The sequence below is a fragment of the Apteryx rowi genome, unplaced genomic scaffold (assembly GCF_003343035.1).
Source record: "Apteryx rowi isolate R43461 unplaced genomic scaffold, aptRow1 scaffold_26, whole genome shotgun sequence".
Taxonomy (NCBI): domain Eukaryota; kingdom Metazoa; phylum Chordata; class Aves; order Apterygiformes; family Apterygidae; genus Apteryx; species Apteryx rowi.
In genome coordinates this window covers 4,442,982-4,457,237 of record NW_020448974.1, presented here as the reverse complement: position 1 = coordinate 4,457,237, position 14,256 = coordinate 4,442,982, and the positions used below count along the sequence as shown (strand labels likewise).

Genomic DNA, 14,256 nt, shown 5'->3' with positions numbered 1-14,256 from the left:
CAGATTCATATTTGCCTTACATGAAGCTAATTATTAATCAAATTTAGATTACTGCTACAAAAAAGCCTTTAGCTTGTGTTCAGTAGATGAAGTTTATTTTTCCTCCTCAAAACTATTTCAGAATGAAAGAAAGAAAGGGAAAACATGGAGTGTATTGAAATTAAAAATATAGCATTGAGTTTGACTTAAATACTTGAATAAATTGGCCATATTTCTATTAGGGCTATCTAGAACTTGTCTTTTTCATACTCTGGAATTAACTTTGTGCTCTACTTAGAACAAGAGCGCTTCTTTTTGGCACATCTAATATAGTCTTTTCATATGTATATGTTGCAATACATTTTTTTCAAAGCATAGATAGGAATATAATTAGATTTTAAACAAATAACCATTGGAACTATTATATATTTGACTGACAGATAAGGCTTTTTAACATAAATTTAGTCTTCCTGTTTGCTTGTGACTGGTGTTAGTTCCAATCCAGTATGTTAGTTCTGTAAAACAAGACTTTATTGTGAATGAGAAATAATAGCTCAAATATTCATTCAGAAACTGAAGAACTGCCCTTGATTTTAACTGTTGGGCTTTTTTTTTTTTTTTTAGAAGATTTTCATAATGAAAAAATAAGCAAAACCCAATTTTTAGTATATGATAGCTGCTTAAGATGGAAATATATTGCAGATTTCTGAGAAAACTAAATAGAAGTTAAGAATTTGTGTCTGTTTTACTCATGCTTGAATAGCTAATTTCTTCTCTACCATTTTTTGACTAAGGTTGATGCTACAACTTTGTTTGCTGGTCTATTCTGGATTTCTTTCAATGACAGTTAAACTAAAAGCATTCCTTAAACATATGAGTATATTATGGGTATATTATCTGATTCCTTCTAATATAAATATCTCATTTTGGACCTAAGTAGTACCACTGTTTTGGTATCTGGAGATGATTTGAACGGTTAAGATTGAAAAATCTTAAAAGGTAAAGAGAGGTAATTAAACTTCTCTACCAATAATCCATTTTATTCATAGTCCATTGCTATTCCATCCTTATCCTCTGTATTATGTTATCTTTTTCTTACCTCTTCTGAATGTTTGCATATTTGACAAAACTTTCTGCTTTCAACTGAGGAGCCTTGTTGTCTGAGGAAGGGCAAATGTTCAAAAGAAACACACAGCTAGCGGATTTCAAAGGTTGCATTTAGAAATGAGATCAAATTCTGACAAAGAAAATCTTTTTACCACAGGAAGGAATTTCTTGACCTGATGGACAAGTATGGCTCTCATAGTAACACCGACTCTGCAAGAAGTTCTCCAACACAACTATTGGCAGGTAAGGATATTTCTGTGTTTTTCATGGCAGGGAAAACAAGATTGCTTCCTAGCCTGATATAATCTTGTAGGACTATATTCATCCTTCTGTGGAATAGAGGATAGCACTTAAAAACAGTTTTCATTTTGCGGAAGGGTGTGTTAGACCGATCAGAGCAAGTGACTGAAGTCAAGCAAAACACATATGTTTACTTATGACTTTAATGTTTAGTTTGTAATCTAAACATGTAACTTGACTGGTCTGTGTCTCAGTTTCCCCAGTTCTAAAATAAATATACTACCACCTACTTTCAGAGATTTTAATTAATGAATAGTGTGAAAAGTGTTTTGATATTTGTAGATAAAACATGCCGTAAGATTTCAAAGTACCAACTTGAGCTAGATTACATTAGGTTCTAATCCTCCTGGAATTGTTGCCTAGACAGAATGCCTTTGTATAACCTGTGCAGTTATCCTTTAGGAAAGAGACTGGAGATGTTTTGGAGGGTTGGTTTGTTTGTTTTGCCCTCAGTTTGGGGGGGGGGGGGAAAGTCACTTGCTAGGTTTTAAAGAATATATTTTTGGAACCCGGAGTGGCTCACAATACTTAGCTGTGTAGACTTAAACTTTCTTTTGGTTGGTTGGTTGTTTTTTGTGTGCTTTCTAACATAAAAATAATCCCACTGAATTACTTACATGAGTTGAAACTTTGTGCCTTTTCCCAAATGTGTGTTTTATTTCTTTTTTTTTCCCCCCCTTCCATTGTTTCTTTTCTTTAAGCAAAACCTATTGACAGCCTTTCTTCTGGGTCATCCTCAAGGTCACAGAGTCCTCAGTTGCATCCAAAGGATATTACTGCCACAACCAGCAGAAATGATTCTGTCCTAGYGCCATCCCCAAAGCTTGCAAAGTAACTTCTGAAGATGACCGTAACTCTTGTTTAAGCTGTAGAAAATACTGTATTTGGTTGCTCAGGAAAATGTTGGGTTGAGCACTGAAGTGCTCAATTTTTTTGTTTTTATTTTTGAATCCTGTAACTGATAATACTGTTGATATTACAAATGCTTTCAGTCTTAACCAGTTATTTTTCTCCTCATTTTCCCATTTMTTTATTGTTTACATAGTAAAAGTAGATTAATTGAATTGACTTTTGATCTTAGTGTGTCCTAACGAATAATGCCCCTGGCTTATGTGTACATAAGCCTCTCTATAATACAGAGGAGTTTTTAGTCTTGTGAAATAATATATTGGTTCTTTGAAAGACAAGTTGGAATTGCCAGAAGTAATAACTGAAGTTGCTGATTTTGTAGTAAGTAGACACTGTAGTGCTTGAATATTTGGATTAAATGTCTGCTACTTCTGTTTGGTTGCTGTAATACATATATATGAAATCAACAAGATAAAGATATTATACCACTTGTGACGCTTAACTGAGTATCTAGTTCTGTGGAGTAATTCTACTTTTCTTTTTTTTTTCTTTTCCTAGGGATAGTGTGTTTCAGATTATCTCTGTTTGCAAAGGAACAAGCCTAGGTTTGAATATTGTAGGAGGAATTAACAGAAATGAAGGGCCTTTGGTTTATATTCAAGAAGTTATCCCTGGTGGTGACTGTCATAAGGTAGAGAATATAAAGACCTTTTGGTTTTTTTAACGATTTTTTTTTTTTTTGTCTTCAGTCATCTGAATTTTCCCTTTCATTTTGAACATACTTTAGTATTCTACATATACATTTAGACTGTAAAGACAAATTTTAGTGTCATAAATATACAGTTTCATGTTGCTCCTTGCTAGGGAGGACCCTAAGCAGAAGTATCTCATTCATGACCATGTAACCGTGGTGTGATACAGAATTATTTATGAATTCAAGTGWGAGGTAGATGAGGATCTTATTCCCCAATTTACATAGGAGAAATAAAGAAAGACAGAAATTTCTTTAGGAGGTTAAATGATGCATGGATGCAAGGTAAATCAGCAGGAATGGGACAGAGCTGCAGGTTGCGTCTCTGTTTTTTAATCTTGGACATTCAAACAATCATTTTCCCCCAGACCGAATTTAGCTTGATCCTTGCAGTTGGAAAGCATCACGTAGGTGAGATTAGAATAATAATAATTTCTGATAGTCCAGGCTAGTAATAATGTATGAATCAGTACTGATTATTGCTTTCATTTCTGACAAATGCAATATATAAACCAGGAGGATTTGTAAGTTTAAAAAAAGAAATAAAAAACAGAGCTCTTTCATCTGGTTCAAGCACACAAAACTGCTTTATCCAAGCGTGTTCTTTTGCATCCTGTGTTATTATGGTTATTTTGATGCATAGATACCTGTTTTTCCTTGCCAAGTGAGAGTACACGCTAATTGCACCAGCAATGATTTTTGCCACAAAACYTGATGTATAGCTATTTCTGACCAAAATTTTCTAGATTAAGGTTAATCCCAAAGTGCAACAATGGAAAGAAAAAAAAGTGCAATGTTTCTTCAAAACTTCTATTCATAGATAAATAGTAATTCTTTTRTCCTATTTTGTTGTGGCCTTTAAAACATTTTCTCATCATAAATATCTAATTTGAAGCCTGTCGCGTTTATAATCAATGGATGAGACCGTCATTAATCWGTAGTAGATTTTAATATTAGCAATATTAGAGATAACTGCCTCACTTTGACTATCCAAATGTTTGAGGAATCTAAATAGCAAGCATATTTTAAGTCTCTGCCACAGGAGGGCAGCATTGAAGTTCACATCTTTTAATAGGCTGGATGCAAACAGAATAGAGGAGTAGGACTTTGTTATCAGAAAGAAAGCGCTAAGTAACAAGAAATGTAGTAAAGTTCTGTCATAGGATTGAAATCAAGCAGATAAAATTCAATGTATGTGTGTATTAAATAGGTGAAATAAGTCCTTCAAGACCAGCTTAATTTTACGTATTTCCTACGCAACTTCTTTTGCACAAAGTTTATTTCATACCTTTAGATTATATCTGTGATTAATTTTTTAAAATTGAAGAATGCAGGCATGTTGCATGTAATTTATGCAYATTACATTAGAAAAATGTGGCAATTCTTAACTCTGTAACCATGAATATATACATCATAGACAGGTGAATGACATGAATTTTCAGTTAAATTRTTGAGTCCTCTTTACAGTGTGAGTAAAAAGAGCTTTATGTTAATGAGAAATCTAGCCTAGCATATTTAATGTCTTGTCTTGCAGAGAAAGAATGTGATATGTTTCTATGTTGGTAGAAAGTTTGCAATGAATAATTCAACAAAAGCACAAAGTTGACAGTATTATTTCTATGGTACTCCTGACYGGTGAATTCCTAATAGAAGACTCTCTTTTTCTTATTAAGATTAGTATGACTAACAAGTGCCTGAAAATTCCCATTTRTAGCCAAGAACGTCTGTTTCTTCAAATACAAATTAATTCAGCTCACACCTGGATTAACTAGTAAAGAAGCTTTGTATAGTCAGATGAGTTGATACTCCTTGCTGGAAGCACCACTATCTGTGGTTTGTTTTTCTAACAGAAATAAGTAAATGGATCCAAATTCCTTCCTTAGATAAGTACACTGATGTAATTTCTGCCTGATGAAGCTTTTATAATGACTGCAATTGTGGTGATATTGAATAATTATAGGGAGTAATTACAGTAACTTGAGAGAATAGAACATCTATTTTTATTTCTCACATATCAAAAATAATAAAAGATTTTTTCAATGCATATATAACAATATAACAACCATGACAGGGTTTATGAACTTACTTCTTTCAATTCTCAGAGCTTTGTTCCAGTGGCCAAATTTCTGGACTTTCTGATGTAATGTGTCCGCATTGATATCTGTTAGGTGAGGCCTTGATCCCATAATATATTTTATCCAGGTGGAGGAGTCTGCCTGGATGGGAATACCAGTTGAKTTAAATGGAACTCCGTACTGTCTTGGGAAGATTCCTATCCTGGAAAAGCTGATGTGGGACCATAGATTTGCTTAAGACAGTTTAGTTTTAGTATATAATGAACAGAAGTCTAAGCAGTTAATTGGACAATTTTACTGAAGTGGTTGTCCACTATTAAACAAAGGGTGCAGAAGTTGTCTAATATCAACATGGGATATATTGTGTGAGCTGCTTTTAGGGTGCTTTCATTTCCTGTGTTGTTAGTAAGAAAACCTACRGTACATGTCTTTATGTTGTCTTCCATCATTTCATCTGCTGTTTATTCCTCGAAGATTGGTTAGGCAAAATTTATAGTCATTCTTGGTATTTCTTATCTTAAGAGATCGAGAGRTGTGTGCTAAAGTGCTGTAGTTATACAATTTTTTCTATAGCGTTAGCAGTTGATACAAAAATTATGGGGTTTTTTTATTTGTTATGGATTAGGATGGACGATTGAAACCTGGAGATCAGCTTGTATCCATAAACAAAGAGTCAATGATTGGTGTCTCCTATGAAGAGGCGAAAAGTATAATCAACAGAACAAGTATGAGGTATTTGTTATTGCCAAGCAGCTAAACCTCCAAAATTGGTTGTTGTACAATACTTATGTTCAGATTAATGTGAAATGTTTTGTCATATGTGCTCAGAGGAAACACAAGGCATATTCCTGTTTCTGAAATATTCAGTTGCAACATTATTTCTTATAAAAAGGATCAAATGCACAATTTAGCACTGTACAATTATGACAAAATTTCATTCCTTTTAAAAGAAATCAAAAACATACTATATGTCTGTTCTAGTGATAAGACATATAGAACCTCCCTTTAAAAAAAAAAAAAGAATTATCACACAGTGTTTGGGAAAATACATTTTTTGCAAGAGTAGTGTATCATCTTATGAACAATGTAGTATACAATATGCTGATTTTTTTTTTAATTTTAATTTTAGATTTGAAAGTTTTTGGGAGATAGCTTTCATTAGACAAAACAATATTTCCAGTTATTCAGAGGATCTGCAATGGCCATCCAGTCTCTTAACATCATCTGTAGTATACGGAGAGCAACAGGCTGCAGTACTTAGTCCTCTTGCATCTCCTGATGGGAAGCTTGTTTCAAGGTTCACTACTAATGCTGTGAGTATACTTATGACTCCTGTTAGCGTAAACTGAGCAAATGGTTGTTTTCTGAATTGTACTCGGATTTCAGTGTAGGGTTCTTTTGAATTCGGTTTCCATTCTAGTAAGAAAAATGACTGGCTCTTTTCCTGCAAAATATTCACTCTTTGGAATATCAAGACCCTTCCAGATGGCATACTGTATAACAGTAGAATAAACCAACCTGATGAGAGGAATGAGAATACTAGTTGACTTGTGACGAGAAAAATCAACTGAAGCAAGCATTAACTGCATTGTTAGATATAAAGGTTTTCTTTACTGTTTCTTAGGCAGTAAAGGTTAAGAATGAGATGTTTTCTAGTTATTCAGTTATATATTTCAAAGATAAGGAATCTCTGATTACTATGTATGTGTGAGTACAGATCTCAGAAGTTACACCTCCTCCATGATAACAAGATTTTTGATTAAAAAAACAGAATCCTAGAGGAATGGTGGTTTTATTCCCTCTTTCTTTTCTCTGTCTGAATCACGTTCCTTGTTTTAATTTGTATAATTCACCTTTAGTGTAAAAAGCAGTGTTGAACTTAAGGCAAGAAAGAATGTTTTAAAATTGCTCCATTATTTCAATTTTTTGAAGATTTTAACACTAAATAAAATATTTTCTTTGAACAAAGAAGAATAAAATGTTCCATGTCAAATACGAAGTCAAAAGAGGTGATTCTCAACTGTTCTTATGTTCATACTTGAAATTCTTGCCTGTTTGTTCTTTCTTATCAGAAATATAAACATTGAAGCAGGTTGCCCAGAGAGACTGTTATCTCCATCTGTGAAGATATTCAAAACTCAGCTGTACAAGTCCCTGATCTAAATTGGCCGTGTTGAGCATGCTTGCAATCATGTATGGGCTGGTGTTATTTTCATAAGTGGTTCCTTGCCACAAAACAAGCAAACTTCTGTTTATAGGTGCAGTGGATCTGAACAGATGCCTTTCGACTTTTTTTTTGTTTTATTTTGTTTTTTTTGTTTTTAATGGCATTCCTCACTGCCCCCGCCTTTGCCTTCCCTTTTCTCTCAGGGCTGTTTTAATCTATCCTCTCCTTTCTTTCTTCCCCCAGCCTTCCTTCTTCTCCCTCTCTTGTAGATTAACATGCATTTCTAGTCTGATTTTTTTTTTTTTAACCTATTTCAGAAAATGGCATTTCATGACTTTTGATTTCCCCCACCCCACCCCCCCATAGATGGAAACTGGAATCAAGAAGAGAGAGCAATCTCCAGTTGCGACTGTAGACAGCAGTCCTACTGATGTGCCTGCCCCTGGTAACTTCTGATTTAATTCTTTTTGCACCCCCCCCCCACTGTCCTACAGAAAATACTATCTAGTGTGAATCCATAGGCTTTGAAGAAAGGAATATTAGACCTTTTTTTTAGTACCTCATAAACAACTGAGGTGAATAGATTGTGCAGTGACTTTTTTCAAATATAACTTATAATGGACTTTGTCTTTAACAAATAGTTGAAACCAAACAAAAGCAAATGATCGCCACATTTGCTATATAGCAGTAATGGTAATAGACTCAGTTGAAACCAGATAATGAAGACTCACATATAGATCAAGATTAAGTTGCCATAGAAACTGTTCTTTTAACAGTTGTTTTTTTTTCCCCAGTTTTTAACAAATAGAACTTTAGAGTGGAGTTTCCTGAATATATTTGAGACCCATGGTGTTCAAACAAAGACAATAGTTACTTTGATTGTATCTTTAAATATATATTTTTGAAAAAACAGTTAGGAAAGGTAGAAGGATGTTCTAGTATTTCATCAGAACAAAGTCAGGGCTGCAGTGGTAATTCCTTCAGGAAACTAATATGCATTGTATTTATAAACAGTGAAAATGCAGAAGTCTGACATGATCAGTTATGTTGTTGTTTCATTTGATAAACTTATGATTATGTTCTTTATTTCTACATGAAGACCTGAACTATATTCTTATTCTTCTGACAGTAGTAAGGAAGCATAATCTCTGCCCCTCAAATAGATTTGTCTGTGTCTGAGAAGGGGAAGGACAAACATACAGGACCTGATTCATCCTAGATGTTGCTTCGCTGACATTACTGTACCTGGGATTATTACAGCCCATATTAGATATCCTAATTCTAAATGAAACAGTCTCCGTACTAAAAATCTGATCAGTTTGCTCCCTACCCGGAAGGGTTAGCTCACTGAATATGAACTTTTGAAACTGGAGAGGTTGTAATATTTAATAAAGCTTGAGTTTAATAATCAAACAGCTTTGTCATATTAATCATGTAAAACACAACTAAATCAGAGGCATAAGACAGGCTATTTCAGAATATGTTCRTATTATAAGACTCTTGGTTAATAATATGCGATACATGGGAGCGACATTGTTGCTTAAAAGAGCTCAAGAAAGCCACAGTTTTTTAACATACCTGAATAATGTGGAGCTAATGACTGTAAAAATTGCTACTAGAATGGAAAGTGGAAATACTTGGCAGCTCCAGTGTGTACTGTTTCTTGTTATTTTTCCTTTTAGTTTTATTTAATAGCACATTCTTAATCAAAGCTGCCATTTCTTTCATGCTGCCCTTTTTCAAGACGAACCTTGAAAAATTAAAGTAGCTCTGACATTTTTAAAAATTCTGTAAGAAAAATGAGCATAATTTTGAGAAATTCTTGCAGAAATTCAYGCACAAAGCTTTTTCATTCTGAGTTGAAAGGAAGTGTGCCAATTCAGCTGAGGTCCTAGCCCACTGTCTTCAGAATTTAATATAGCATGTGAGAGGTGTTAGTGTCAGAGATTTTCAAGATGTTTTGGTTTATGCTTTTGGCATAGAAAGAGAATGTAAATTACTTTGAGCTTGGAAACAGATACCCTGTGAAATCAAAAAAAAAAATTTTTTTTCTATGTGACTCCTCCTGTTCTATTAGAGAGAATCTCAAATTGTAAGATTCTTCAGTTTTCAAATGGTGATTTTTGCTTTGAGCACGCTCTAGTCCATTAATGAAATAATGAATTAAGATTTAAATTATATTTATAAATAAGCAAGTATTCCATTTTCCTCTGCAAAATTCTAGCCAATGAATTTGTTCATTTAGATAAAGGGTAATACATTTAACAGCCAAAGAAATTGCAAGTTAGCTGCTACTTTTGCCTGTAGTCTGTGTTCAAAGACTTCCAAAGGGTGCCTCCTCTTGTGTTGTGTCCGCAGGTATGTCTCAACCATGACAAAGCTATGACTGAGTTTTTCAACTTYCATTTAAAAAAAACAACAAAACCAGGAGCATTAGTTCTGAAATACTACATATGGACTCTCTAGCACTGCTAGCTTATTTCCCTCTCCTCTCCAAATTAAACATTTGTGTATGCTGGGAATGAAATAGATGCACCATACTGTATTAATGCAACTAGTTAAAATTACACAAAATTATTATTTCTGACTGAAAGGACTAGAGAGAAGGTGATGAACACTTTGTATACAGAGCTTATTGGATGGTGGGCCTTGAAAAGGAGTTTCTCCTCAGGAAAAAAAAAAGAGACGTCTGCTGGGATTCAGTCTGAGCTTACTCAGCACAGCCCTTAATGGCACCAGGTCATTCCCTCTCTTTCCACAGTGTTTGCTAGATCACTTGATATGCTTTTGGGAACTGTTGAATGTGCAGAGGGTATGTCTTGATGGTCTTTCTCGGAATTCATAAGTGTATTTCCCCTTCTGTTCCCAGAGTTACTCAGTGTATTTCTGAAAGAAAAAGAAAAAATTCACAGTTATAAGCCATATGCTTCTCCCTGTGCATCACTTGAAATTATTCCCTGTTTCTCTCTACTAATTTGCTACTTGTCACTTTTTGATGGATGATTTCAAAATAGTTTAAGTTATCAAGCAGTATCCATATTTTTTTGTTTATACCAATAATGTCTTATATATTAAAAAAAATCAATCTAAATAAATCATTTAATAAATAAAATATTTAATAAATAATAATAATAATAACAAATAATAATAATTTAATAAATAAATAAATCATTTATTGTGGCAATTGGGTATTAAGTTGGGATTAGTTTGAAGAGCAGAGTTTCAGAACAAATTATTCAGAAAACAAAAGTTATAACTCAATCTTCATTTAATTAAATTTTAAATTTTTTCTTCTTAGTTATCTCCCCCAGCCAGATTGATGACTATGGGCTGCAAAGAAGGAAGAATTTCTTGAACTCTGCTGTTCATCTCAAAGCAGAAAAGCTGGAGAGGGTAAATACTTTTAATCTTGTGAGTTTTTCTTTCTTCCCCCTTAATGGTGCATATAAAACAACTGGAGAATATTTCTAGCTTGACAAACATGAAGGCATAAAATATACATAAAATTTCCTGTTTGGATAGTTCTTTCAGGTTGCGAACTGATGCTTCATTTTATATACTAGGCAAATTACTGTTTTTTATATACTAGGCAAATTACTGTTTTTTATATACTAGGCAAATTACTGTTTTTGTTAATCTAGTTAATGATTAACTCTGTTACCTTCTGGGAGATTCTGAGTGTCCACCAAGATTTTTAAGGCTGCTGCTAAGGACAAAGAGTTTTGCACTCATTATACTCATTTGTATTCAAGGATAAATAATATCTGAATAGCTCTCAATTAGAAGGAAAAGTCATAAAGAGTCTCTGGAATAAAAGTGTTGTCAGTGAGAGAGTACTAGGATACAAAAAGGCTGTTTGAAGTGGAGATCTTTAATTACTTCACCCATGTCCCTGCAGTCATTATTCCTAGTCCTTTTTTCTTCTTTTTCTCCAAATAAGTCTTCTCTTTCCAGGCGCTGAATTATCTTGGGATGCAGCCCACAGATGAACAGCAACAAGCCCTAAGGCAGCAACTTGAGAAGGATTCTGAAGGAACAGTGTCTTTTGGAGGTAATCATTTGTTAATTGCCCTGGAAAATGATGTAATGTAGGAATATAGAAATGCTAGATAATACCCATTAATACATTTTTTTTATTACAATATCCTTCCCATCTGTATGTGTTACTACTGCAATAAAATGGAACTCTGAGGCAGGAATCTTATTTTTCTATTTWAAAAACAAAAACAAAAAAAACCCAAAACTTGGAATTCTGAAACAAGGTAGTTGAAAAGCATATCACAATTTTATCTAATAAAGAGCAATCTTGAGAAAGTTTTGATTTTGTGCTCACTTACAAATTTCTAAATTTGCCTTGCAAATAGGTCGTCTTAATAGTGTAAGGATTTTTTTCAAAGAAAATGGTTTGTCCTTAAGAAAACATTTCATTAAAATGAAGTATGAAAGCAGTTTGTGTTTTAAACACCTGATATATTTACTCTTATGTCTTAAGAAGCAGTCATAAGATGCTTTGTTAATAGTGGCTTTCAGTTTAGGTGTAACTAATTGTAGAAAATAACCACTCTTGAAGTGTTCTTAAGTATTGCATCTGAGTCAATATGTAAGTACAGATATAAGCACACGTTTTTGTATTATCAAATTGCTTTATATTCAATATTAATAGACTACCGTAGCAGTTTATAAAGGTCTAAAACTATTGTATTTTTATTCATTGTTGTCTTTATTTATATGCATAATATTTGTATGATTTTTTTTTTTTGGACTGAAATCAATACCCCTTAAAATAGAGGCCTCGGCATTTTGAGAAGTACTGTAATTGTTCCAAAAATTACTTGGGTATTTGGGAGAGTACTGATGATTAAGACGACTTTTTGAAGCAACTAAACTGACTGATCATTTAACATGTTCAGTTTGTGAGTGCCATAACATTTGAACCGTATGATATATAGAAAGATTTGCRTGGAGACCATCATGATTCTTCTAGCTAAACCTAATTCTGATGGAAATCAGTTTCTTCAGTTGGCTATGACAAGTTTGGTAGGTGACACTATCAAGTTCAGAATATCTGTCATACGCTGTGAGAGGTCTGATAGTTATAATGCTAATACTGATGGAAATTTCAYTTAAACTGGATTTTCAAGCATCTTATCAAGAAGGGCACTTGATCTTCCATCAGATTTTATGGTATACACAGACTGATCTTTCTTTCCACTTTTCTATCATGTTGTAGCATTAAATATTTTTATACATTCAAACTGAATGTGTAATCAAAGCCCTGTCGACTGAGAAGGTTGTAATGTTTCTATTTAAAACTGTCTTGGTCAACATAAATTTTGCCAGGTCTCTATCAGGGATTTAAAGGACTTGCAAAGGGAAAGGTTATTGGTGAGCCTGCATGAAGTTTTCCCTTTTTCCTGTAGAGACACTGAGTCTCCTCTTGTAAGATAATCCACTGGGAAAGGCAGATGTATACTAGGTGTGCAAATTTTTCTTAAATTTTTGCCAAAAATCTGCCAAATGTGGAAAATCTCTAACCAGGAACTTCAAAGGTGAACTTCACAGCACCTTTTTTTTCTTTCTCTTACACAACTTGAATGAGGGAAATTTCATCCCAGGACCATTTTGAAAATTTTTTTCTTATTTTTACTGGCCTGAACAAATGTTTCTGCTTTGAGAGAAGCATCTGACAAAATTGTAGAAGAATTAGGGTTTCCTTTAGGAAGCTAATGGAGGGCAGACGCTGTATTTATAAAGGGTAACCTGCGTTATGATATTAGCAGTTGCATTATATTTGGTGATACTGCTGCTAAACTGAAAGTGTAGACTATGGCAACACAGTCTAAACTGTTTTTTAGATTTCGTTCAGGTTTCAAGGAATCTGTTCTCTTTGCAATTGAATGCAACRGATGGTGACCAAAAACCTGTAACGCTTGGGGCCAATGAAATTGCCAGTTTTTTAGATTCACAGGTAAGGTACATGCCTGTACAGTGTTTAACTGTTTGAGCCGATTACTGGAAGGCTTAAATTTTTTTTAAGATTATTCCAGTCTTAGACAAATTTTTAAAACAGTTCCACATCAAGGTTTTCTTTAAGATAACCTAGTTTCTGTGAAGCTTTTTAAAGCAACCTGCTTTGCAGAAAGTAGTTCACATAATTATTTGTGATTTGTTAAGAGTATGGACAACAGTGATTTACTGAGGTTTCTTAAATGGGCTACGTTTTACTACTGTGTGAGCAATAAACAGGTTATGGAGCCCAGTGATTTGAACTTCCATATTTGAAAATCACTAATGTTATTGTTCTGTTGGAAGATAAGTTGGTTAAAATTTTATCAAATATTTTTGGTATTTTTTGCAAAGGAGTTTTTATTTTTAAATAAGTTTAAAACTAAGATTATGCTCTCATTAACAAGACCTTTTAAGAAAAAACATTAACGATTATGAGAGATGCAGTTAGCGCTGGTTTCTAACTCTCCCTATTTAAATATGTACAGTTTGCAACTTGTGATTCTTTGGAGGATGACATGGAAAGGCTTAAGAAAGAAAGAAATGAAGCTTTAAAAGAAATAAGTAAATTAAAGGTAATACTTAATTTTGATTACTTTTAAATTATTCAAGAAGATAAGTTCTTTTTTGACTGTATATAGTATGTAATTTGATGTTTTTCTTTTAAATTTTATGTGCAAATTAAGATAAACAGAGCAGAACAAACAGTTATGTTTGAAAATTGTACGCTTACAATGCATTTCTGGAGAATGTGAATTTTGCTTGGTATACTGAGTACTAATGCATTCTTCTGGTCTGATTCACAGAGAAATGAGACTAAAGAGACATTTCACAAATGTGAATTTGGAGATGTGATGATTGATTTTTGCAGGACATTTTTATTTAGAAATTGTATGATCCTAGTAGCCACAGTGACTGAGCATATGTTAATATTTTTGAAAGAAGTCAGAATTGGGGGATAAATTCATCTGTTTTGAAAGAAATCAGAATTGGGGGATAAATTCATCTGTTTTCAAAATGAA

General features: G+C 33.4%; 1 protein-coding gene across 1 annotated transcript in view; it reads left to right on the top strand.

The window, feature by feature from the left end:
- The window catches only part of STXBP4 (syntaxin binding protein 4), a 73,790-nt gene that overhangs the window by 8,024 nt on the left and 51,510 nt on the right, over positions 1 to 14,256 (top strand). Inside the window, exons 6-15 of the mRNA XM_026067556.1 lie at positions 1,244 to 1,329; positions 2,088 to 2,217; positions 2,794 to 2,926; positions 5,687 to 5,793; positions 6,191 to 6,374; positions 7,595 to 7,673; positions 10,527 to 10,621; positions 11,183 to 11,279; positions 13,084 to 13,196; positions 13,723 to 13,809. Of these exons, the coding sequence (XP_025923341.1) occupies positions 1,244 to 1,329; positions 2,088 to 2,217; positions 2,794 to 2,926; positions 5,687 to 5,793; positions 6,191 to 6,374; positions 7,595 to 7,673; positions 10,527 to 10,621; positions 11,183 to 11,279; positions 13,084 to 13,196; positions 13,723 to 13,809 (1,111 nt within the window). The remainder of the gene's footprint in view (positions 1 to 1,243; positions 1,330 to 2,087; positions 2,218 to 2,793; positions 2,927 to 5,686; positions 5,794 to 6,190; positions 6,375 to 7,594; positions 7,674 to 10,526; positions 10,622 to 11,182; positions 11,280 to 13,083; positions 13,197 to 13,722; positions 13,810 to 14,256) is intronic.